Consider the following 25,157-nt stretch of genomic DNA (forward strand, 5'->3'; position numbering starts at 1 on the left):
CACAAAGACAAACAACATCTGTTTGTGACCTCTTGTCATTGCATTAGTCAAATTCACATCAACTGTTTGTTTTTCTTAACCTTTTTTACCACCATGGTTGTAAATGTGTGGCAGCGTTTGTGTTCATGTCAAAAAGAGGGTGTGGCAGGGAGAGAGGCATACAGTATAACATTAAATGATTTCAATCGCTTTAAAGTCAGGAGCCGTTCATTGCAGACTCTTGACCGACAGGGGGTCTTTCTCAAAGTCAAGGAATGATTGCTTACTTTAAAGGATGCAACATTTATCATTAAATTAAGAGTTTATTCAGACGAGTGCACAGTTGTTGTTCGTTGGAACAGTTTCCAAGATGGTCTTGATGAGTTTTGCATTGTTCAGCCAAGTCTAAATTAGCTGTGTCTTTGGCTGTTTATTCAATTTAATTACAATATCTAATTATTGACATGAAAACTGAAAATGTGGTAATGTGAGAAAATGTAGGTGTAAGGGAATTTTTGTCTTATAGGTAACCTTTGACACAGTTCATCACTGTTTCCTTCACTGTGTCTTCTCCCATGGCATAGGCTCACTGTTATCTCCCTTAAGGCGGGGCAGTCTGGTCAGAATCAGAATTCCTTTATTCGTCCCACAGAGGGGACATTTTCATTTGTTTCAGCAAAAAGAGCCAAAGACAGCTCAATTAATTAATACTACCTTGGTGTTGCCAGTCTATAACTGAGCACAAGCTGTCATGAGATAGATTATTGTTCAGGGACGTCTAGAAGCCCTTCTTTTCTGGAACGTAGTTTCCCTGGCGTACATTATTTTCTATGAACGACAGCTCTAGTTAGATTCAGGGTCCATATGTGTCTAGTCTCGCTGATGAGGAATGTTGATTATACACTTTGAACTGGTTAAAACCTCATATTGCAGTAGAGTTCTTCAGAATTGGTCGGGGCAACCGCCGTGTCAACTTGTGGCTGCAGCAACTGTGTTTCAGTGTTTGCCATCAAAGGTCCAGCTCTTCCGGTCTCTCTGAGCTCGGTCTCCATTGCTTTAGAAGTTTCCATCACAGCAGGGATAAATAAAGTTAGATTGAACTCAAAGAAAACAAACCAACACAGTAGATCAAAACCGGGGTAGTTTGTATATTTAATGACATTAACATAAAAAGAATCATCTGTGTGTTTTCATATGTGCTTTATATACATTTTAACTGCGGGTCATTACTGTATAACTGTATATATGTATAAAGGAAAATACCAGAAACGAGATATAAAATCACCTCAAGCACCAAAACAGGATTCAGTGAATCTTTTATCACAGGAATATTATAATTTACATACAAAATACAAAATATAACACTGATGCATGTGTTTATAATCACTGTTCATGCATCGTGTAAAAAATTATGTTTGGGTGACACTCATCATATTTTCCAACAAGCTACATGTTCTCAGAGAGACGGTCAGGGCTGTCCCTCTGATTGCTGGGTTGGGCGGCGATGTCAGCACGGTTTGCTCGCGATGTTGGCCAATGCTTTGGCGTGGATGGGTTTATAGAGGAGAGTGAAGCTGGAGGGGCTGAGGAGGCCGTTGCCCTGTGTGTCCACTTTTCCCATCAACACGTAGTTCCGGCCTGAACAGGAGAACGTCAACAGATTATGGTCAGCTGAGTCACACTATTCTTTATTTTCTACAAACCTACTGCCATTTATGATTGGGTTATATTGGCATCACATCGTCCGCTTACAGTGAGACATTGTGCTCTTTAATTTTTAAGCCAAAATCATGTTATTCCCCTTAAAAGGGATTCAATATAGCAGCATTTACTGTCCTTCTTGACTTCACGCACTACAAGCTATATCTATCTCTAAGTTTCTAATAGTTAAGATGATATTTATTTGTTTATTTGAAGAATTTGTGTCATTTTTAACAACACATGATTTGATGCACAGTCATTCATTTCTTATCCTCTGTATGATTAATATGTCTAATGCAGGATCCCCCTCAGTTGACCAGTCAAGTTTTACCATTTGCCGTCAAGGTGAGGGTCTATGCAAATGTTGCTTGAGTGTGTGTAATATACACAAACAGACGAGGCTGTGCGTAGAAAAAATACTATGTGTAATCTACTATACCTTTGATGAGCCCGGGGCATCTCTTGCAGGTGGAGGTCAGTGTGACGGACATCATGGGCCCTGATTTGGCGATGTTCAAGCGTCCTGCCTTATAGGCCTTGATTATTGACACCTCCACTGTCGCTGAGCCTCTGGGACCAGGGGTCAAAGAAGTAATCTTACCCGTAATCACTAAAATAAGGAGGAATAAGAAGAAGAATACATGAGGTTTGATTTACAAAAGGCACATCCCCAATTCCATTGACAATAAATGATGCTCATGTTGTTGGGTTATGTGAAGAATAGGGCGGCAGGTTATGTGGTTTACCAAAGTCATGAGGGCAGAAGCTGGATTGGAGAGTTCCTGTCCTCTTACAGGCTTGTGTACACAGTGGGTTCAGTGGTACAGCTAAAGGAAACACAACAAACACAAGACACATGTAGTTGCCTCTCATTACAGGTGTGCAATGAATGGTTAAAACAAGTCCACTTCATCTTACGTTTCTTGCTCGCAGTAGGCTTCTTTGTTACCGTCTTGATAACACGAGGTCTGGGCGTAGCTTTAGGCTTAATCTTGGGTTTGGCTATTGGTTTAACTCGGCTCTTAGGGGTTGGCTTTACTGGTTTTACCCCAGGTTTCAATGTGGGTTTGGTCTTCAGTGCAGGCTTACGTGTGGGTTTAACCTTGATGCTTGGTTTAGGTGTTGGCTTAATAATCTTAGGCCTGGTTGTAGGTTTAGTTCCAGGTTTAGGTGCAGGCTTTTTCACAGGTGCTTTAGCTGGTTTGGGTTTAGCCGTGGGTTTGACTCCAGGCTTGATGGTAGGTTTGCGTGGCGGAGGTTTCAGTGGTTTCTTTACCAGTGGTCTTTTGGCTGGTTTTGGGGTTGGTTTAGGCTTGAGACTCAGTCTAGGTTTGGGGGTTGGTTTGTTGGGTTTGCTTTGTGCCACGACTGTTCGTTGTGTTGTCGATGTGGTCTGAGGTCGATAGATGAAGTCTCCCCCGGCAGTTGGTGTCCGAGACCCGCGAGGCACACTGGAGTAGTAGGCCATGAAGCCATCTGAGGTCACACTGAGGTCAGAGATGAACTGGACAAGGAGCTCATTCCCCTTTGTCACTATTGTTCTATATAAAGAATGAGGAAAAAGAGACAGAAGAAATGTAGGGAAGGACAAAAGGATTAATAGAAAAGGCGAAAGGCGTGAAAATGAAAACAAATATCAGGGAGAGTTTTTACAAAGCAACTTTAAGCAACCTTTTTGCGCCCTTTAACGACTAGTATTCTCACCCTGGAGGCCTGTCCCCGCAGAACTTCCCAATCCGCCGAGAGTTATCCCTCTCTCCCCCGTTAAACAACGCCACATAGTCGTAGCGGCAGTACGTGTCAGGCTCCAAGTCCAGCTTCACAAACTTCACCTCGATCACCTGATGAAGAGGTGGGAATAAACACAAACTCTGACATTTATGACGGGGAATGGTTGATGTGAGCTGGTTTATACAGACATACAGTAGGTAGTGGAGGTGTAGGAGGAGAAGGGGCAGACTCTTGCAATACAGAAGGGCATTTACTCTCTCCCTCGCTCTCGCTTCTTCCCCTCTCATTCAATCTCTTGGCACACATGAACACACCTTCAGGCGCTCAATGAAGTCTTTCATTTGAACTCCGTCAGAAGGCCGCTGTCACGGACCCCAACACACGTTCTCTAACTCTGGGACCTGAGGTTGAACATTTCCTTTTGATGGGCCCCTTTACTACTATTTGTATTTCTCATTTCCCTCCTTCATAACACACCTAGAATATATATATTTTTTTCCCTTTTCCAACAAGCCTGCAAGGCACTTGCTATGACCAGATTTAAGCCTTCTGTCACCTAACAGCATTACAAATTTGAGACAGCATAATGTGCTTTTAAGTTAGCTTTACCCTTTGAAGGTGGAAGCTACAGAAGGCTGGACGAAACTAGTGTTTTAAGACATTTGCACCTTTTCAAAAAATAGCATTTGTTAGGACCTGGTGTCTGGGTGCTATTCAGTTGTAATTCTTCTCTTGGTGTGGAGGCTGGCGTATTTCCTTACTGTAAGCTATAGCTTGCTAACATAGAGCTTCATTAAACTCACCACATGGAGGTCTCTATCATAGGGGTATCACTGCAGGCTTATAATTTCTTCTCTTTGGTAAAATAAGTTTCAAGTTTCAAGGTCAAATTAAACTCTAGGAATCCATAGAAATTTCCGTTCCACTTTAACACAGGTCCAGTGATGATAACACGCGTCAGGGAACGTTCACGCATACATGCAATTAAAATTCGCCCCACATTTAGGCTACTTCCATTTCTGTTATGCTTACATTACTTGGTTCTACGGAGATGTGCCATGAGCAACTGATGCCTGCTGGGTAATTAGAGTTGGGCCAGTTGGGCGTCTTGACAGAGCCCTGCGATTTCGTCAGACGTCCCCCACAGAACTGGTTCTCTTTGGGAATAAAGAAGAAGAAAGGCTAATACACTTTGAACTTGATCAAAGAAAGGGAACTTTAATCACGTGCAAAATGTTTTTATCTAAATTATGTCATTTCTAAATAAAACTGCAAAGGCCTTCCTGTGTCTTTCTAAGCTTGTGGTGTTACACGTCAACACCTTCCACATGTGGCTTCCCCGCGCTGAAGTAAGCAATGAAGCCTCTTCCTCCAGTAGCTTCGTCGGACACCATCTCTAACATCATGGTGTTGGAGGTGGCGATGATTGCGCCGGGCCGAAACGTCCCACAGAAACGACCCAGCTTTTGCACCAAGCGGGTGTGACCATTGTAGATGTCCAGGTAGTCGTACCGACAGGTGGGGTCGGCCTCAAGGTCGAAGAGGCGGAAAGACAGCATGACTACATGACCCTCTGGGACCTGCAGGGGGCAACAGGAAGGAAGACTTCAAGGAAGAAAGCCGTCGTTGTGTTTGCAAATGATGTATAAAGTCAATATTATATTATATCTTTCTGTTAAAGTTGTGAACTGAGTTGGGTATGTTTGGCCAAAGATACATTTTGACTGTTAACAGACATTAATACATCCAAAATTAATACTGTCTTTGTTATTAGGTACTCTCTGAGAGCTTTGTATCAGTCCATCTTCCTCTATGTTTACCTTGGCAGATGGTATGTTCCAGCTCAGGCTGAGATGATATACTGAAAGGCCTTCGCTGATGAGTCACAGAGTTTGGCAGTTTGCTGGGAGGCTGTTGGCCTTACCCTTTGTGTGTTTGTGTTAACCCCTTAACGCCTATTGTCGCGAATTCGCCTCAAACCGCTTCTATTAAAAATGCAGCCGAGATCGTGCATGTGTTCCCCCAATGCCGGTTCATGTCTCTTCGATACGGACCTAGGAACGTTTTGCAAGCACTAGTTTCTCGTAGGACCGGTCAAAGAGTGGGAACTTACACCCGGTCGACGAAGGAGGGCATATCCGGTTAGACGCTAACGAGTGGAGAAAGCAATACGAAATATACGGTCCTATTTGAGGTAAGTTATTGAAAAAAAAAATATTTTTGCTGTTTATTGTTTGTTTGTGCAGCTAACGAAGCAGAATAGAATAGTTTTGACAGATATTTCTGAAGTTATTTGAAGTGATTCTGTGTGTCGCGAATTCGCTACATTCGGCCATATTGTCTACATTGGTTACAATGAGTACATGTTTTGTATTATGTAAATACAGATGTCTGCATTCAATAGTGACCTTTTATTTCTTTCATTTAGCTTGACCTCGAAGTATGGAAAGCTGTTTTCAAAGAACTTTTCTGTCTTACAACTGTACTCATAAATCATAAATAAAAATGTCTGCTCTTTTCAATAGTGACTTTTTTTTTTTACACCAGGTGATGAAAGCAGCAGCAGCAGCAGCAGTGATGACAGTGGCAGCACTGATGGAGACTCTGATGCGGTCCCTAGCACCAGTTCTGCAGCTACTGCTGCGAGAGCACCTACTACAACCTTAGCTGTTTTGTTCTTGTTATTGTTATTGTTTTCATTGTTATAATGAATGGTTAATGATGTCATGAGTTTTTGACAGCTGAGTTCATGAGTAAGACAGCTCGGCACATCCTTTGTTCTCTCTAAGTGTTTTCTCTTTCTCGTTCTCTCTCTCACACACACACACACACACACACACACACACACACACACACACACACACACACACACACACACACACACACACACACACACTCTCTCTCTATTACACACAGTTCTACATGCTGTTTTTTTATTGTTGTTTTGTTGTCATTGTCATGAGTTTTGCATGTCTGTTGACATATTGTCATGAAATTAATACTATTTTAATTTAAATTATATGTTGGCATCAATAAAATGAATTACATGCCTGAGATGGGAAATGTGTTTTAATTACTATTTGATCCATTAATGCCTGTTGTCGCTAATTTGCATCATACCCCAAATTACTATTTTATCCATTAATGCCTGTTGTCGCTAATTTGCATCATACCCAAAATTATATCTATTCTATGTGCTAAATTGAAATTAATAATCTCCACTTAATTTAGCATCTGCTTGAAAGCAAAAACACATAAAATAAATTTTTTAACATAATTGCATTTAAATTCAGGCGTCAAGGGGTTAAGCTTATTCTTCCAAATATAAAGCTGGGAAAGGGTTTTAGGTAATTTTAACTTGGAACTGAATGCAGCCTAGAATAAGTGTCACTTGCCATGTACAACTGGAGGCATGAATGAGAAAAAAGGCCCTTATGCCACGCTGTAATATCCAAAAGACAAAATAAGGACATTTATTCTTTGAAAAGTGAACATTTTAAGCTTTTTAAGCCAGAAAATGATTAGTTCAATACACTTTTCCACTACTGTTTCTTGCTATGACCAGCAGCTAATGGTGACTTATATTAGCAAACATGTGGTATATGATAGTCGCTGTGTTTCTTAGCTGAAGCGTGTGAAGCTAACATTAATGGGTTGGTTTGCTGATTTTATGACAAACTTCACAAACTAATGAGATGATGAAAGTGTAATTTGTTGACCGTGGCATGTGCAAATGAAGCTAGCCGGTATTAGCTGAGTTTCCCCTCACATTATGAATGAATTGGATTTGTTTTGGTAAATGTACTGGTGTAGTGATTGAAAATGACTCACAGTAATGTACCAGGTGCACTTGCTGTTGGGTTTGTATGCACTGGGGAATCCTTCACTGGCCACAATGCCCGAGTCTGTGACCAGGTGGCCTCCACAGTGGAAGATGGGCCTAAAAAAAAAAAAGGTATCACACAACCACCATGAACTGCATTTACCTTTACACGCTGCATTGAATGAAAAAAAGAGAAAAAACGGCTTTACTGAGTATTGATGTAAACACACACACACACACACACACACACACACACACACACACACACACACACACACTGAAAACCACAGGGGCACAGTCCATCTCTGTTCTCAGGGTCTGGGGAGGTTCCAAATGAACTCTCCTAGCTGTGTGTTTTCTTCAAAAGTTGGTAAAACTAAGCCAGGAAGACTGTCGATACATAATATATGTGCCGTGAGCTTTCTCTACACCCTTGCTGTACCACAAGAAAGTTGCCCACTCACACGGAGTTGGTCACCCACACTCTGATAAACACAGATCAAAGCGGAGCAAGCCTCAACCTTTCATTTTGCAGCAGGCTTGTTAATTTAGATGTACTGGCGTCGTGTCAGTTTCTCCCTGCTGTGTTTTATCTGAAAACTAAAATCTGTAGCTCAATTCTGGTATTTTTGGCAAAATAAATCATCTTGAGATCAATCAATATGATTTGTAGACAATCTTCTGTTCTGTCACGTTTTTCAGCCACAAGTTGTTTGTCTACTTTGTTTGCCCAAAGCCAAATTTGGCCAAAACAAAAACAGTGGCCATTGAGTCCCTCCCTTCTCAGCCATCTGGAGCTGAACAACCCACAGGCATTTGTTTATCTCATGTTCAATTTACACTCTGTATATGTGTGGAAGAAGCCATAGCGGTGCAAACACAAGGTTCAACAAGCATTTCTTACGAGCCAAAACTGTGGATTTTAAGGGAGAAAGTCTGAATATATTTTCAGGTTTGACAAAAACATGATGACAAACCACTGTACATTTGCCCAGTTTAATTACTACATCAATTACAGCACGCTGTCATTTTGTATGACGCCAACCACATCTTCCTAACACTGCAACCTTATATTACTACTGTGCTTGCTGTAATCATAAGTACCAGGAAAGGAAAAAACTCAGTAGTTAATGTAGACAGATGTGGGCTTGAAAACAGCATGCCACATGTGCACATGCAGGATGAGGGCAAGGAAACCAATGCACAAGAAGGACATTGATAGCCGTGGAGTTGACACACATACCTTAAGACATTGAGTGTAAAATCTCTCAGCGTACCTGGTGTAGTTGTCCTGACTTTGAGCCTCAGTCCATCCCAGCGTCAGAGTGACAAGAAGGCACACAATCCACACCCTGTCCTCCATCCTGCTGTCCTGAGAGGTTAGGGAAAGCAAGAGAGGAGAAAGAGAGGAAGGAGGCAACAAAAATCAGAGTAGGGGCGTGGAGAGACGCAAGGTTGAAAAGAAGGAGGGAGGAGAGGAAGAGGAGTGATGGGTGAGGAGGAGGAGGTGTGTTATGGAAGGAAGGAGAAGAAAGGAAAGGGGGAATAAATGTGTTTTTTGAGAGGACAGAAGGCTGTTTGATACAGGCTAACAAGGAAAACATTAATTACACTAACCCATGGCCAACAGCAACGTATGTACAGTTCAGAGTACAGTGGGCTTGTTATGCTCTGTGTTGTTGTTCAACAGGGTCGTGGAATATATGGGAAGTATGCTTCTGCAGGTGTGTGCTGATGGACAGAGTACCACTGTTTAATGTGTGTTTAAGTATTCACTGCACCTATTCACAAGCTCCTGCAATGTCAGTCTGCTGGTTGGTTGGTTGGTTGGTTGGTTGGTCCACCACTTGGGTCCAGACAGATATATCACAAAAGCCTCTGGATGGTTTGTCGTACAATTGTGCACAGATATTCATGGGCCCCAGAAAATGCACCTAAATGAAAACTTAAAGGATCCCATGACCTTGTCTTTAGCGTCGTGGTTCTTATCTTATCCTATGAAATATACATCTACATCTACTCATGGAGGACTATGGATTGCCAAGATGTTGAACATGCGGTCATGGTCCTGAAAGGTTGAATCCTACGGTGTTAAAACAGAACGCAATACAAGACATTTCTGACGTGGACTGAGTGTAAGAGGTGGACACTAAGCTGTCACTCATTGGTTTCGGACATTGATGGTCGTCATTTTTTTGCCGTCGCCATCTTGTTTTTAGGGAACAGCTTATAAAGGAGCGCTGAAAAAGAAAATCTTAAATGGACTAAAACCAGTGCAGACCATGAAAGGGTTCAATTTCAAAGAAAACAATCACCCTAAATAACCCAAACCACCATTTTTTGCGAATGATGTAAAGGGACATTTTTTGTCTTCCTGTCTGAATACAGCTGGACTTGCTGCTCCTCTGACTCTTCCTCTATAGTGCCATGGTGTCAATGACGTTGGCATAGTTTTGTATAAAGACTATTATATCGCTTGCAATGATATTTGTACATTCCCCTTATAATATAAATATGTTTGCTCACGTGTCACATCCTGTCTCAGACTCTCTCGTGTGTTTTCCTCTCTATTTAGGTCTACAAGTGTTATTGCTAGTTTACATGGTAGTTAATCCATAAAAACGTGGCGGTGTTAAATAAACTGAACTTTTAGTTTGCCTGTGTTGCAGATACTTAGTGATAAAACCAACGGCATTCCTATGAGTCTGAGCTGCTTTGTGTTCGGCGCCAATTAGATGCTGAACCTCGTTGTCAGCACAATGGGAGCCAATTTGAAGCCAATTAAAATACTGGTTTTTGAAAGCTACCTTGGGAAATAAACCTCATTTACTCTGCAATTGAGGGTTATTATGTTGATTATATTCCTTTCACAGTACTGGGAATTCAGGCGTTGGAGAAATATTCAGAATTGAATAGGAAATAGCAGTTAACATCAGCTCTCTCGCAAAATGACCCACGTACATTACTATTATGTCTGTCATTGTCATAATGAGAAAGTGAACGAGGGCACGTCTTTGTCTTTTTTAAGCTGCGGTGACCACTCTGGGTAGAAACCACAGCTGACTAGAGGGAGACTGTGGTTCGCTGAGGAAAGCAGCTGCCATGATCCGCTCTCAGCTTCCAGTTCATTCCGGGCCCATCCAGGCCGACGGCAGCAAAACACCCACTGACTAAAATAGACTGCGAAGAGATGTAATCATAAAAATACAAGTGCAGTAAAAAAAATCTTCACATTTTAAAGGATTTTCCAGTCGTTTTTATTGTCTTTTTTGTACAAAGAATTTCACAAAAATATTTAGAAACTGTTGCGGACACCACTGACTGAAGCAAAAGGATATCACATGACCAGAACAGTGTCACAGGTAGAGCGATAGGGACAGACAGGAGGAAATATACTTAACATTCCAATCTCTCAGAGAGAAACGTCGCCGACCTCTTTCTTGCAACCGTGTGCAAGCGCTTGCTACACAGGAACCCTCCCTTTCCAGGATTCAGAGCTCCGTTTTCAGCGAATACTGTCATCACTTCTCAGAGAGATATTGTCCGTTTCTCACTGTGGGGATTCCTCCCCAATGCTCCTACTAATGCCCGGCCGAGGAGAGACCTTATAGTCCTGGTCAGTCTCCTGGCGATTGCCACACGGTCCCACACATTCACTGTACATCCCTCAAGTGAAGCAACAGAACAAACACCATGTCTGTGTAAAGACTGAACTGATACGGGACAGTACACACTCTTTAAGACATTTATCCTATCACAATTCGCAGTGGCAGAAAGTATAAAAATATACACAGTTTACAAAATAAACTGGCTGTCGCTCTATATCTTTCAATAGAGCGAACGAGGGTTTCTCTTCTATCAGGGCACATTTTATACATACAAAAATTGACAAAATTAAGTCTTTGAGAGAAACAGGATTGGATTAGGATTCCATGACCTGTAAAACATTCAGAAAAGTCTCTGAAACCTCCCTTCTTTCCCTCGTGAGCGAAACTTCGAGGACATTGCACGTCCGTTTTTACATAAAGGCGTCGTTCTGATGCACATTCATCTTCCCGTCTATCTTACAGCTTCAATAAACATGCCAAGAACGAGGAAAGTGCGTGTGTCCTGCCTCCAAGGCATTTCAATATGCAGTGTTGTGTTGTGCTGTCCAGCAATAACGGAAGTTGTCTCGATCAATATGCACCTTTTTTTCCTCCCGCTTCAGCGACTTAACTCTGTGCAGTGATTTATTTTTGGGCACAAGAAGTCTGGGAAGGTGCACGTGTTCTGCTCATCAGCGCGGAAATGTCTCCATAGCGTTATTCGTCTTTGGCCTCCTCCTTAGTGAGTCATGTGAGACTTTCCTTCACAGCTTCTGAGGCCTCGGTTGTCATTTCTTGGTTGCTGTCTTGCGTTTTGGTTGCTTCCTCTTCGTCGTCTTGGTGAGCTTCCTCCATGGCTGTCTCTGATGGAATTGTATTGCCCTTTCCAGCAATATTTTCTCGTGCTTTTAGCGCGCTGCACATCTCCATCTCGTGTATCACAACATCGAATGGAGCCGTGGGAGGCTCGAAGGGGGGGGACTTGCAGCCTGTACAGCCCTGAAAGAGAGACAGAAACACATTGTTACCCATCATTTCTACATGTTGATGTTTCCTAGCGCTCAGGGTTTGTTGCCGTGTACTTACAGAGATGTTGATGGCTCGGGGCAGGCGTCCTGTGCGGATCCAGGGGTGAACCTGGCTCAGCTCCCTCTTCTGGTCCTCACTGAAGCGTGGCTGCTGTTTCTGCATGTTCCTCAACGCCTCGCGGTCTTCTCGCAGCACAGTCTCCATGTCTCTGTTGAACAGATACGAGATAAGAGAGTCAATAAAGTCAGCGTACGAACTCACAGCACGTGTCAAACTGTCAATAGGCTGTTAGGATAATAGGTCGCATTTTGCCCAGCGTCTTACCTGACAGGCAGCTCGTAGGTCATCATGACCTTGTCGTCGGTGTTGGCCATCAGCAGCCAGATGGGGTCCTGCAGGACACACTTGATAAACTGCTCCTCTGCACCATCTCCGCCTGCGCTGCTGCTGCCCCCTGCTGGCTGTTTGCGGGAATGATCGTTCTCTGATGAGTCGATGCTGCCGAAGTACTTGCTGGTGTGGCTGCCCTGGCTGCTGCCTGAAGGGACAAAGCAGTAAGTTGAGTAAAATTGTGAGTAGACTAGTCAACATACAACATGCATTTTGAAACTTTTTAGGTCTATTTTGGAAACCTCTGAGATGGTAATATAAGGCTACTCACTCATGCCACTGGTGCCAAAAGAGCTGCAACCGTTGGAGCCGGATCCAGAGCCTGAGCCGGAGGACCTCGTGCCTGAGGACCCTGAACCAGAGGCGGCTGAGCCGGTGCCCGAGCGGGCGTCTTCCTGCAACAGCATATCCAGGAGGTCGCTGGAGGTGGACATGGCATCGTTGTTGGACTCATTAGCCTCGCCCTGATGGGAAAAACGTTTTAAAAATCTTTCCAACACACACTTTAAATGATACACAAGTGTTTCTAAAACCTGTGTCCTTACGTTCTCATTCTCCTTGGAGATTTCATCAGAGCTCCTCTGATTGGCTGAGCTCTGTCCCCCAGCCGCTCCCCCCTGAACAGAGGGGGGGGCTTGCTGTGATGCTGCCAGCGCCGTGGCGACCTCCAGCCGGTTGCTCGGTGTTTCCTCCAGCTGCAACAGGTTGAGCGGTGAGGAACATCTGGACTGGAAGAGGGGGGACTCTGCGCCCTCTCGGTCGGCAGGGGGCTGGCTGTAGGACTGGGGGGTGCTGCTGCGGGACGGGGCGCAGGTGGCTGGGATCGGCACTGGGTTAGAGATAACTGGGACGACTGGGGTGGGGTATGTGAAGTTAGGGTTGTAGAAGTGTCCGGTGGTGGGGGCCGGCTGAGCAATGGGGGCTGCCATCTGGGGGAACATGTAGTTGGGCAGAACGAGGGCCATCATGGGAGGAACCATCTGGGCAGGGGGGAAACGGGATGGATCTGGGACGGGTATGGGCTGTGCCATCGGTGGGTAAACGGGGTAGATGGGAAGCATTCCCGGAGCGAATGGTGCGGCGGGAATGCTGGCCTGGGAGCCTACAGAAGGCCAGGAGGAGGAGTTTGTCGGGGGTCCGATGGGCATGTTGACAGGCATGGGGGCTGTGCTGGTTCGGGGGTCATGCCGGCTCCCGCTCAGGTGCAGAGAGCTGTGCTGCTCGGCCGACTCCTGGTGTTTCAGTCTCTTCCCGCCTCGACCTCGCCGGTGGCTGGTGCTGCTGCCCGCGGCGGGGTAATCCCGAGAACAACGCACTCCTGGGAAGAGAAGGAGACGTCAGTGTTTGCAATTTTAACAAAAATTACCAACGAATGTGTAACAGACACATGGCAGAGGGTGGGAGTCAGTACCTCGCGACAGAGGATTGGCAGCCGGGTTCTGACAGTGCAGAGTGGATGCCGCCGTCTGATCGAAGACGCGCAGCTTGCTGAGGTCCTTGAAGCGGTCAAGGAACGCCTGCTCCTCCTGCTGGGTGTGGGCAGATAGCACCTCCTTTGTGAGGCCCATACGGCCCCCTCCTACACTGCTGCTCCTCCGGCTGTCCCTCTCTAGCTGAGAGGCTTGAGGTGGAGGGAGAGGAGGAAAGGCGACGGCTGTGTTAGCGGGAGGCGTCAGACCGCTCGACAGAGCAGTCGGTGCGGACGTAGAAGGAGCAGGATTGGGAGTAGTGGGAGCCTCCTCCATGATGATGTCTGTGATCGAGGGAAAAGCAACGAGGGGTGTTAGGACAGTCAAGCGAGGCAATGTGACTTCTGAAAGAACAACATCTTTTAACAAATGAAAAGTTAAATACATCAAAGACAATCTTGGATTTTGTTGATTCAGCCTTTCTTGGTCGGGTGCGACCGTTAGCTTATGATGGCTAATGTTAGCAAATTAAGATAAAGACAGTAGTACTTTGTTATATAGTCACTTTGCAAAGACCAAAAAAAGATAGCAAACAAATGAAAAAATAAAATACAGAAGAGGAGGAGAACCAGGAAGAATTTACAAAATTAACCAAAATGAGAAACAAAATGCAAAAATCAGCAAAATCTGCAGTTTTAACCATGCGACTACAGGTTTCTGCAACATCATACTTAACACTTTTTGGTCAGTTTGTTTGCAAAACAAGTAAGGAAGGCAAAATAATAATAAAAAGAAAGCATCTCAAATGAAAAGCTGAATGATATTGAAGGCTATTAAATGAAATTGAAGGCATGCAGCGACCCCGAATCGTTATATGAAAGAAACTGAGTGACCAGACTGCAGGGTTCAGAGAGTGTGAGTGTTGAGGATTCCCACCTGACTCAGGAGGCTTCTTGTCTCCCACATGCACGATGGTGCTGCTGAAGCTACACTGCGACGTGACTGAGGCTACACTCTCTGCCTTTGTGGCCATGGTCAGGGGAGGCAGAGGAGGTGGTTCACTTACAAGGTTAACTGAACCACCTGCAGAGGAAAACAAGTCCAACAAGTTGCTGTAAGTGATCGTGTTCCGTCCACACAGAAGCACAGACAACACACACCAACAGAGCATGCTTCATCTTCATCTAGGAGGCGGTTCACGAGACAAAATCCACAACAAAAAGATGTTCTATAGGTATTTTTGTTGGTAAAAACACACCGACCAAAACTAAAGAAAATAACTTAAATAAGTGGATCAGATATTTAAGTTAAAACACCAAGCTACACACCGACGTAATGAGGCGAAATAAATACCTGTGTTGTTGCCGCCATCTTGCTGCTTGTCCTCGTCAGACGTGTAGGAGGAAGAGCCACACTTCCTTTTGACCGTGTGAGGAATGTTACAGCTGTCCAAGTACCTGCGCAGAGAGAGGGATGTTGGATTAGTGTCAGAACCCCCTAAAGAAATGCTAAGATACACACAGAATGGCTTCATGCTCGCACACACACCTTATGATGCTGTCCAGACAGTTGATCTGCTGGTAGGAGTAGCCGGTAGGAGGCTCCTTTGGCACGAGTGGAGCAGGGAGCAAAGCTTTGGGTGGTATCGTCATGTCGGCTATCAAGCCTCTGATTGGGTCACTGCTGATTGCTCTGACGCTTGTTGTGCCTGGACGGAAAGAAGAGAGGAACGGGAAGCATTACATGTGAGGAATTTTACTTGGAAGACCATCAAGACACAGTAATGCGTAGCGGTGCTTTTATTTTACCTGTGCTGCAGGTTTTCCTGGGCGTTGGCCTGTTACGAGACTCGATGAAAACCTGCTGTCCGTTAGTCTTGACCATGTGGACGTCTTTACAGATCTGCTGGAAAGTCATCTAGAAAAATAACCGCATCAAACACGTTAGACGGGCATTCATCTTACATTTCTGTTACACTTTGAGACAAAAATGTAGCTAGACTCACAGGTTTGCGCAGAGCGACCGCTTTGTCCGTGGCGGGGCCGTTGCTGTCGCTGGACGAGGCGGCGCTGAGGTGCTGCTGGTGAGACCGCCGGGACCCTCGGGAGCCGCTGGAGCCCAGCGAGCTGTAGCCCTGAGAGCTGCCGCTGTGCACCGGCTGCACCAGGAGTCGGTGGATCTGCTCGCTCAGCTGCACCACGTCGGCCGTGGTGGTCCAAGTCTCGCAGCCCTGTGGCGCCGTGAACATGTCTTCATTCAGAGGGCTCCTGGAGACGGGAAAGAGCGACATTTAGCACAAGAGGAAGACACCTGAAGTTGCTATGGCAGGGGTTGAGCTATTATAATATTCTTAATCTCTGTGAACGTAGGTCATGTTTTTGATCTTACGTTCGGACTTTGTGGCGTCCTACGATGAAAGCCACCTTCCGGCTCCAGGGGTTGACAAAGGACGACCAGCTGGTGTCGATGGTCAAATATTCCCCGTTTCGGGTACACATCCTCAGGGGCGAATAGTCAAACGGCTGCCCTGCAAACTGAAAGACTAAAGAGACAAAAGTGCAGACATGTATGAGAATAAAATACTAAAGTGATCATTTCTGGAGGCCGAAACGACTCGAGGATTTGGAGACCTGGAGTCATAAAAGAATATGACTGATGTGAGGAGAAGTTACAGTGTGTGCCGTGCTTTACTCACTCTTCTCATGTATAGCCACCATTATGTGCCTATCTTCCGGGTGAATGTAGAGCAGGACGGGGGTTCCGACTAAGTCCTGAGGCAGGTATCCCAACAGTGGCACTGCCCTGCAAACACAAAATGTATTAGATTAGATGTATTAGCAAACTCACAGATACTCACAGATGGAAAGTGATGAATTAAAGAGATTGGGTTTTTAATTGTTCCTTTTATGGAAGTAATAGCCATAAAAATGTTTGAATTACTGACCTCTCGTCAATTTCCTGGAAGATGCAGCTCGGGGTGTGACTTGTAGTGAAGATCCTCTTGTCTGGAGGGATACGAGGAGCTGAGAGGAAGAAGATATAACAGATGAGAAATACGTACTCAAGACTGTATAGACTGTAGCTGTATTATAGAGCAGCTGTAGTAAATACCCTCGTATCCGGAGTGGACCCTCTCAGCGATGAGCAGGCAGCAGGGCTGTGGCTCAGCGTCGTCCGAGTCTCTGATGGTGAGCTGGTAGGGCGTGAGGCGGAACGGGTAGTAGCGCATCTCGCAGCCCTGCGCCCGGTCGGCACTTATCCGGCAGAACATGGACTTCTCCTGAGTGCAGTCCACTGGAGCAGAAGCTGAGAGGAGAGAGAGCAGGAGGCAGAGTTGAGCATACATTTTGTCGGAAATCACAACTTTTTTTTCCTTTTTCGAACCCCTTCCCCAAATTCGTTCTGTTTTCCGCTCACCTGACCCGATGCAGGAGGCCCAGTTTGGCAGGCGGCAGGGTGCTGTACCGCTGTAGAAAGTGCTGACATCCTGCGGGGCCAAAAGCTCAGAGAACATAGTCCCCTGGAGACGCTCTGGCTTGGTGCGCAACAGGGATGAGGCCTGAGGTGATACGTACACGACCTTCCCCGACAGGAAGGACACGCCCATGGTGAAAGTGTCCTGAAGGGGAAAGAACACATCTTTAGACACTCATTGAAGGAGAATAGCCTGGAATAATATTCATTTGAACTAATTATTCTTGAATATTCTTAAGAACTTACTGTGTTTTTGAGTGTGTATTCTGACGTGATGTTGTCAAGCTCGTCGATAGTGAAGGCAGACAGGTCCAGACTGCAGCCCTGGCACTCCTCTACGCTCCACTGGTGATAGTACTCCTTGTTGGCTGTAAACATTCACCATACATTAGTCAGGATGGGTAAATAGGTAAAGAAACAATTAAATATTGCAGTAAGCTCAAAGCAAATGGCACAAACACAAGCATTATAGCTCCAAAAAAACACTTAAAACACAAAATAGTCACATGTGGCATTCTTAAGATAGAAACAAAAAACCCCCCCTCACCTCGGACTTGTTTGACACACTGAAGAGCGTATTTGAGTGCATTTAGGGTGCTGGTGTGGCCCTTGGCCTTGCGCTCCGTTGGGAGGCGGAGCTTCAGCTCCTTGATGGCCTTCATCAGATCCTTCTGGGTCTGCACCCTCGCCGACTGGTTACTGCTGCAGCCCGAGGTGGAGGGGGGGTCATGCTCGGAGCTGGTGGACAGCAGGCTGTAGGCCAGGGAGCTGCTGGGGGGAGAGAGACTCTGGGAGTTGGAGCTGAGAAAGAAGAGACAGAGAGGATGATGGTGAGTTTTACACGCTGGATCAGATGTGCAGTTCGCATGTGGTGCAAGAAGAGCCTTTTGGATTAAAACACTGTTGCTATGCATATTTTTTCAGAGGTTATTTTTGTCTCTTCTCCTTCTCTTACCTCTTGTTGCTCTCCGTGTTTTCCAGCATCATGCCAGAGTCCTTTCCGTTTGACGAGCTGTGGGAGCTGCGTACGGACTGGCGCCCACGTGACCCGCCGTCTCTTTCCATCCCGCCTTCGCTCTCCCTCTCCCCGGAGTCGTTTCCGCTGGAGAGTCCGTCCATATCATCTGAGTTGGGCCCCCTGCGGTCTCGGGGCGAGCCTCCGGACGCCGACCCCACACTGGGAGATGAGCCGCCAGTGGAGTCGCCTCCATTTCCACTCCCCTGCTCCTGAGCGGGGCCATTAGCGCTGGGCTGAACACTGCTCGTTTTCAGAGAGTTTAACTCCTCTGATTCTGCTTCCTGTTCATTTTCTTTCTCGTCGGCCCTTGCCACTCGCCCTCGAGTGCTGCTGCTGGGCAATGAATTAGAGTTGTCATAACTCATACTAGAGTAGGATGAGGCTGGAGCAGCTTTTTTAAAGGTGTCAGCCAAGGTGAAAACAGCAATAACTCTGATTTAAGTGGGTCTACTATGTATAGACAGGTGAATCATGGTTATTGGCTTGTCGTTTACAGAGAAATTCATTGTTTCTGGTGCAAAAACCAGAGAAAAATTCAAATGGTTGTAAACATTTTGCAAATGACCAAAAGCGAAGGCTTCCAAAAACTGTGCAATTATCTGGAAAGGTCACTCAAGTGATGCCGACAAGAGATGAATTTCTGTTTACGGAGCAGCCTTGGCACAAGGGCTCCAACAGATGGGATGAGAGATTGTGAGGGAGAGTGAGAAAAACAGCTCTTGGTGAGAGCAGAGAACACTCTGTATCTCGTCTTCTTGCCTCTTCAGAGATGTGATGCTTCAGATGAAGGTCACCTGAGATAATGGAGAAAGGAGAGAGATGGAGAGACAAAAGATTAAGTTTTATTACCTGCATGATTACACAAATTTCCCAAGGTCAACAGCTACAAAGAGAGGTAAAGGAAAGCTTATGATGAGTTTATCGGGGTGGCCTCAAAGCTTCAAATGTAGCCATGGACTGCTGTCACAGCCTGGGTTTGGAAAAAGAATGTTTTTCAGAAGTGTTTGCGATTGTTGTGGCAGCGTAGCCCCATCTGTTAGCCTTTTACACAGATTATCTGAAATTTAAAAAAAACACAGCCCCATCCTAAACACAATAATCCCCTGCTCCTATAAGCATGCAGCATGTGCGTATGCATCTGAATTCAGAACAGGTGTATTAGTGCTAATGCTGAAATTACAAGCGTCACTTGTTAATCGCCATAGCTTAATCCAATCTCACCCAGAGGACAGTCAAAACAGAGCGCCATGGGGGCGAAACAAAGATTAGTATAAGAGGAATATTACAATAATATGGTGTATTTGTGAATAGTAACTTAAAAAGTATACATCAGACCACTAACTTCGAAAGTTTAAGATTATTGCTATTTATTCCATGCGCAAAGAGTCCTCCCCGTAATCCTTTAAGCCGGAAGAAGACGCAGGCCCTGTCCTCAATCCTTACACCTAGGTTGCCCACAGCAGCTTTACCTGCTCCTGTACGTGCGCAGTGATGTTTTTAGTGCAGAATTAGATCAGGACTTGTTTAATTATGTCCCTGCACTGATTCAACGCTTCCTGTTCTGATGCACATGGCTGAGTGGACACCTGCCGGAGATTGCTCATTATATGTGAACAGAGGATGCACACAGCTAATGATAAATATGACTCAGTATACGGACATAACCAAAGCAAACCACTTAGGAGTAGATCATGGTAAACAACTTAAAACTAATTCATATGATGCTACCTCATGAAAATTTGCATATGTTGGGTTGATGCATGTGACAAACTGTGCAAAGGCTGAAATTGGCGAGGGAAGGAGGAATAATGATCGCGAAATATGCAAGCAGGGCGTGAGTAGGCGTCGAGGCAGGCTGGCATCAACACTTCGACAAGTGATGGAAAAGCCACACGGTGGTGGGTAGAGGTGGTGGTGGTGGGGGGGGAAGTGTCAGTGTACAGGCTGTTTACTTGCACCTGTGTTCTATGTTAGCTGTAGTTGGCTATTTGCTTAACAGGTGCAACCCCACCCCCCTCCCCCCCGCTACTACAGCCAATCACAGTGAGCATTGGGTGACAGCAAGACACATCGATATTGCTTCAAGTGTACCTCATGAATGGCTAAGGTGGGAGGAATCCAAAGCACATGGAGAAACCCCACAGAAACACAGGGTCGCCATGAAAACTCCCCAGCTGACATGCCGGAAACCGTTAGGTCACGTTTGAAACCACGACAGTGTGGGGTAACAATGCGAACCACTGAGGCACAATGCCACCCGCTTGTTCGAATTATTCTCAGGAAATGCACCCAGTCAGATTCTGATTATGTCAGGATGTGTCTATTTTAGTGTGGGAAAGCATACGCAGCATCACTCGTACAAATGTAGAAAAAGAAGGAAAAAGAACACACTAAATAAAGAGGGGTCAACGTTGAAAGCAAAACACTTCAAACTTTTTTCGCGTTTCTAAAATTTGAGAATAGAAGTTGTTGTGAAATGATTCTAACTAACGGGAACACTTTTGCCAGTCCTACTTTTTTATATTTGAATATTGGTTATTATTTTCTGTCTTCTATATTGGTCATATGGACATTTGGGGGCAGTTGGTTAATGCAACAGACAGAAAGTAGAAGGAGGAGAAGCAGGAACATCTCCACGAGGACTAACCAATTGATTGAAAATAGATAAAGATCAAATCAAATGTTAGTTGCAAGCCTAGCTGCAGTCAATACGTCTGAATAACACTGCATTTATTATATGTGTGTTTATATTTCCTTTCATCTTTATCACAGGGGAACTTCTTCATCAGACAAATAAAGAACACACCACCATTTCCGCAGCTAATAGGCCGCATCAAAGACAGTGTTCACAGCATGACCCCGGCATATAAAATGATAAGATGCACAATCACTGATTCCATTCAGCAAGCTGATCAGATGATTACAAAAGATAACATAAAGATACAACTTGTACAGAACGAGGATCACATCACATGTTGTTGTAGATAATGAAGCACTTCACTTCCTCACTGCATTGAGGGCTGCAGGAAGGTGTGGCGTAGCTCACCGTGCATGAACATGTGTGATCTCCTCCCGCCCTGTACTGCTCCTTCACAGCATCACGACATGTTCACAGATATGTTCGCACTAACCAATACGGTTCAGAAAACGAGTGAGGTTTTGTTCTTCTATCTTAGTATTCGGGGAATAAATTGACATTTAAATTTCCAGTGAATATCAGCTCTCTGCCTGTGCCACTTTCTGTGTACATTACTGCACGTGTCTTCGGTGGTGCTTTCGGCAAGGCTTGGCGGCTTCTGATTGGTTGCCATCTCTCATAGGCCAGACCAATCGAGAGAGAGCCCCAGAGACTGGGCTGCTTATTGGCTGACTGACGTTTAATGGTCTCAGCTCCGCCTCCAGTTTTTATTTTCTGATATGGAAGGGGAGAAAGACACTCTGACAACTGTTTCACGATCAGTTAGGGGCACTGAACATCATGTTCATTTATTAGACGGCGAGACACAAGCTTTGCTATAGTTAAGTGATGAGAAAAACTCATGGCCTTAGTACTAATAACATTACAATATAATAATTACAGTATTATAAACAGAAATGCACACTAATTAAAAAAAAGTATTATTAAGTCTATACGGTTTTTTTACACCCTGGATTATACTTTCTTGGAGTGAGCAAACTTCCAAACTGCAGAGATTTACCACGTAATCCTAGTTGCTACACTATATTACAATAACCCACTGGGAAGATTATGAGGGCACAATAAAGTGGTTCAGCAAACTTGGATTAAATGGGATTTTGTACTTCCTGTAATTGCTTAATTTTTTGGGAAACATTTTGCAGATAAAAATTAATTCATTCCCTCAATCAAACAGTTGTTGTCTGTTAGTAGCATAGTCAATGAAGTCAGTCCCAAACCAGAAATGTTCCTCATATTGTAGTATAGTAATATGAACAGAGAAAGCATGCATTTTTTTTACATTTGAGGGGCTGAAAAAAGCATTTCTTGCCATTGAAAATATGAAATCGTGTTCAATCCACACATCTTCTTTTTGTGTGTGTTTGTTTTAAGCTTTTTTTTCCTTCACGTTAATAGTGGATTAGAAAATCTGTGAAAAACAAAGTCTTTCAGAAACAGATCACACTGTGTTCAAACAACAATTGTGCTGCAAGAACCATCAAAGTCCAACCGAGGTGCTGCTGGTGAGTCATTCTCATATAAATGACTGAAACATAAAGTGTCACCGAGATGGAAAACTGTAAGCTGTTTACTCGTCCTGTTTCAAGTGACGAGTCAGTCCTTAACAAACATGTGATCCTCTAGTTAAAATGCAGATTGAACCACCTGTGCTACTACCAGCCATGTCACCTCTACTGCCATCGATGCACAATTAATACTTGTTGGTGGGGAAAGTGTCATGTGTTTGGTCTTTGCAATAAGGTTAGGTGAAGCAGCGTTTCTTTTTTATCTTCTACATTACTTTGCATATGCAAACTTTTTGGATGTTGCTGTGAAGCTGCGTTCACATTTAAGAGTGAGGTATTTGCAAGGCCCTGCAATTACCCTTGCATTTTGCAAACGTCCATGGTGTGTTATTGATGTCAATCACTTTGCAATAACAGATAAGTGCGGTGCATTTACAGCTGAACATATGGCGACACTGTACACATAGAGGATCCATGCGACCCTCTTGCAGCGCTGTATACGCCCCTGGTGCTGATAAGTGAATACATTGTGAAATACGCACATGCATGTCAACAACACCACAAAAACAAGTCAAAGAATAGAAAGAAAATGTGGAATGTGGAGGAATCTGGTATTCGAAGGCGTTGTCATTAGCGGTGTTGACTGCTTTCACCCTAAAGAGTTAACGTTATAAACGTGTTGTTGTCATGATGCTGTCAGCGACAGTGAAGGGTTAAACGAGCCAACTGGTTTCGCAGTAGATTGTCTGATAAGCTTTATCGCTTAATACATCCAAACACATGTATCTATTGTTGTATCTACTTAATAAAACCGTCAAATAAATGGGACAAGAGCTGTCGTGAATACGCTGATAGTGCGAAGTGACAGCTAGTATGCTAACGTTAGCTTCAAGGCAAGAGCGACTGACAGGGAATATAACAACGAGCAGCTTACCTTAGATATGTTTCAAAACGACAACAGCTTTGATATTCCACGGTAAGGTGTTTGCAAGTCAATAAGGAACAGCATAAATCCTTGTAGCAACTACTGCCTTTGCTCAGCTGTCTGCATATGCTCTCAAAATATTGCTCGACCCCCCTACAGTAGTTTACACGCAGGGACACACGTGCCAATGGATGGTCTCGCAAGTAACATTGAATTATCCACCGTGATTGGACAGAATGAGTCGATGGCCCCGCCCAGACCCGCCCAGGCGCTTTTTGATTGGCTGAGAGGGGCGCGGCTTGCATCACGGGGCTCTGGGATCACGTTGCAGTGTGTCTGGTCCTGAGTTTAGTCCCAAACATACATGAGAAGGCGTATCCCTCTTTCACACTAGTGGCCTACTTGGTTGACTGTAATACGGGTATTACCATCGCAATGTAATTCTCTGTAGAGAAAGACACCTTATGTTATTATACTGTAGTAACTGTGATCAGTATAATCAAAGAGTAGCGTTAAATTAATCAGTGTATTCGTGTTAATATCATATCATAAATGGAGGTAATCATTATCAACCATCAACCCTGAATAACAAATGTAAATGGTAAGAGGAAACTAAACAAACATGAGGTAGAAAGCTCAAATAGAACACATTATTATTGTCATTAGGCAATTAATGTTTGGATTTTTGAGATGTATGCCCATTCAGCTTGTTGATAGCTTACTTTCAAATGTAAAATAATTATATTTGTTACCAAAGCTGATTGGCAAATTGCACTTTTAAAACAGTCATGATCACGTTTATTTTACTACATTAAATGAATATATCCAGGGGGAAAAAAGCCTTATTTTGTTCCTACACAAGCACAAATCCACACAGGGAATATTGCTGCTGCGCGCTTGCCTCGTACTTACGGCTGCGGCAAAGCCTCGGCATGCACATTTCAACGTGCTCCTGGATGGTGACGTCGTTTGCTCTGCATGCCCTCTCCAAAGGCACGAGGCTGGCGGTGTGGTTGGTGAAAGGCTGTAAACAGTGAAGATGTAGGGCACATGCAAGTGTGTAAACAATCATTACTACAAAAAAATCCACTTTAGTATTTAATGGGAGTAGATTTAGTGTGTCCCAATGCACATAGAACAACAAAAATACACCTTATTAAGAAATTATCAACATATCAGCATGAATTAATCTTCTTATCTTGGTCGAGATTATTTTGTGCATCAATATTTGATCAAGATAACAGTAATAAACACTGCAAATGAACATGTATTACATATCTTTGCCATGGCAGCAAACAAATGTATAGTCAGTGATGGGAAGAGTCCTCATCCTGCAGAATTGGAAATAATCATGCCTATGTTACTTGTTTGATATTATTAATGCATCCATCTGCGTAAGCATCACATTATGTTAGTTATGTACTGCTAGGTGGCTTAATCCACTATGATACATTATCATTTATAAGGTAATGATATATTATAATTTTTACTAAAGCGGTCAAATTAAAACTGCAATAATTGCCTACTTACTGAGTTGGGATATTATTCAAAATAAAAATACATACATTTTTATGCATGCACATCTCTATCTGTCCCAGGTTCATCATGGTGCCACCACTCGAGCCATATTTAAAACTCTGTCGGCCCGTGTCCAAATGAGCTACTTTCTTCAGCTTTAACTGGGTTACTTGGGCTCTCTGCTTCAGGGTGGAGTGCATTAGCCTGCTTTAAGCTTATTTACTGGAAATTGCAGGGAGACTTAACCACATGGTTTTTGTACAGCTGCATATATCTGCAGGTTTACTCACTAGTACAGGTCTGGCTAGATTGTAGTGTTAATATATTACCGATATATAATAAAGGAATTAACCCTTTTTTTGAGAAAGCA

General features: G+C 44.2%; 2 protein-coding genes and 1 long non-coding RNA gene across 4 annotated transcripts; 1 reads left to right on the top strand and 2 right to left on the bottom strand.

The window, feature by feature from the left end:
* Positions 1–1,118: 1,118 nt before the first annotated feature.
* pcolceb (procollagen C-endopeptidase enhancer b) lies at positions 1,119–8,626 on the bottom strand. The gene is made up of 9 exons (XM_063900743.1): positions 8,512–8,626; positions 7,243–7,351; positions 4,733–4,991; positions 4,444–4,568; positions 3,385–3,521; positions 2,599–3,221; positions 2,427–2,507; positions 2,120–2,290; positions 1,119–1,617 (listed from the first exon to the last, which is right to left on the bottom strand). Exons 1-9 carry the CDS (start codon positions 8,595–8,597, stop codon positions 1,487–1,489), a joined length of 1,722 nt encoding a protein of 573 aa, XP_063756813.1. The 5' UTR covers positions 8,598–8,626; the 3' UTR covers positions 1,119–1,486.
* Positions 5,316–6,474, top strand: LOC134876007 (uncharacterized). Its single transcript, XR_010167314.1, has 2 exons — positions 5,316–5,605; positions 5,959–6,474. It is a non-coding gene; the product is annotated as an uncharacterized LOC134876007 (long non-coding RNA).
* Positions 8,627–10,475: 1,849 nt separating the features above from the next.
* On the bottom strand, positions 10,476–23,463 carry per1b (period circadian clock 1b). 2 transcript variants are annotated; one of them, XM_063900647.1, is made up of 20 exons: positions 23,279–23,463; positions 18,079–18,935; positions 17,671–17,924; positions 17,370–17,491; positions 17,067–17,268; positions 16,761–16,955; positions 16,594–16,672; positions 16,345–16,451; positions 16,038–16,191; positions 15,655–15,916; positions 15,458–15,566; positions 15,198–15,357; positions 15,003–15,106; positions 14,586–14,732; positions 13,652–13,993; positions 12,786–13,558; positions 12,512–12,704; positions 12,175–12,388; positions 11,908–12,058; positions 10,476–11,820 (listed from the first exon to the last, which is right to left on the bottom strand). In XM_063900647.1, exons 2-20 carry the CDS (start codon positions 18,504–18,506, stop codon positions 11,569–11,571), a joined length of 4,248 nt encoding a protein of 1,415 aa, XP_063756717.1. In that variant the 5' UTR covers positions 18,507–18,935; positions 23,279–23,463; the 3' UTR covers positions 10,476–11,568. The 2 variants fall into 2 exon arrangements, with proteins under 2 accessions (XP_063756717.1, XP_063756718.1); XM_063900648.1 differs by lacking the exon at positions 14,586–14,732.
* Positions 23,464–25,157: the final 1,694 nt, after the last annotated feature.

The sequence above is a fragment of the Eleginops maclovinus genome, chromosome 14, assembly GCF_036324505.1.
Source record: "Eleginops maclovinus isolate JMC-PN-2008 ecotype Puerto Natales chromosome 14, JC_Emac_rtc_rv5, whole genome shotgun sequence".
Lineage (NCBI taxonomy): Eukaryota > Metazoa > Chordata > Actinopteri > Perciformes > Eleginopidae > Eleginops > Eleginops maclovinus.

Coding starts and splice junctions, on each gene's coding strand:
- pcolceb (XM_063900743.1), bottom strand. CDS start 8,597: ATGGAGGACAGGGTGTGGATTGTGTGCCTTCTTGTCACTCTGACGCTG. Junction 4,569..4,732: donor GGGGAAGCCACATGTGGAAG/GTGTTGACGTGT, acceptor TTATTCCCAAAG/AGAACCAGTTCTGTGGGGGA. Junction 3,222..3,384: donor TGCGGGGACAGGCCTCCAGG/GTGAGAATACTA, acceptor TTCTTTATATAG/AACAATAGTGACAAAGGGGA.
- per1b (XM_063900647.1), bottom strand. CDS start 18,506: ATGAGTTATGACAACTCTAATTCATTGCCCAGCAGCAGCACTCGAGGG. Junction 16,192..16,344: donor GGTGGCTATACATGAGAAGA/GTGAGTAAAGCA, acceptor TTGTCTCTTTAG/TCTTTCAGTTTGCAGGGCAG. Junction 15,107..15,197: donor TGTCTGGACAGCATCATAAG/GTGTGTGTGCGA, acceptor CTCTCTGCGCAG/GTACTTGGACAGCTGTAACA.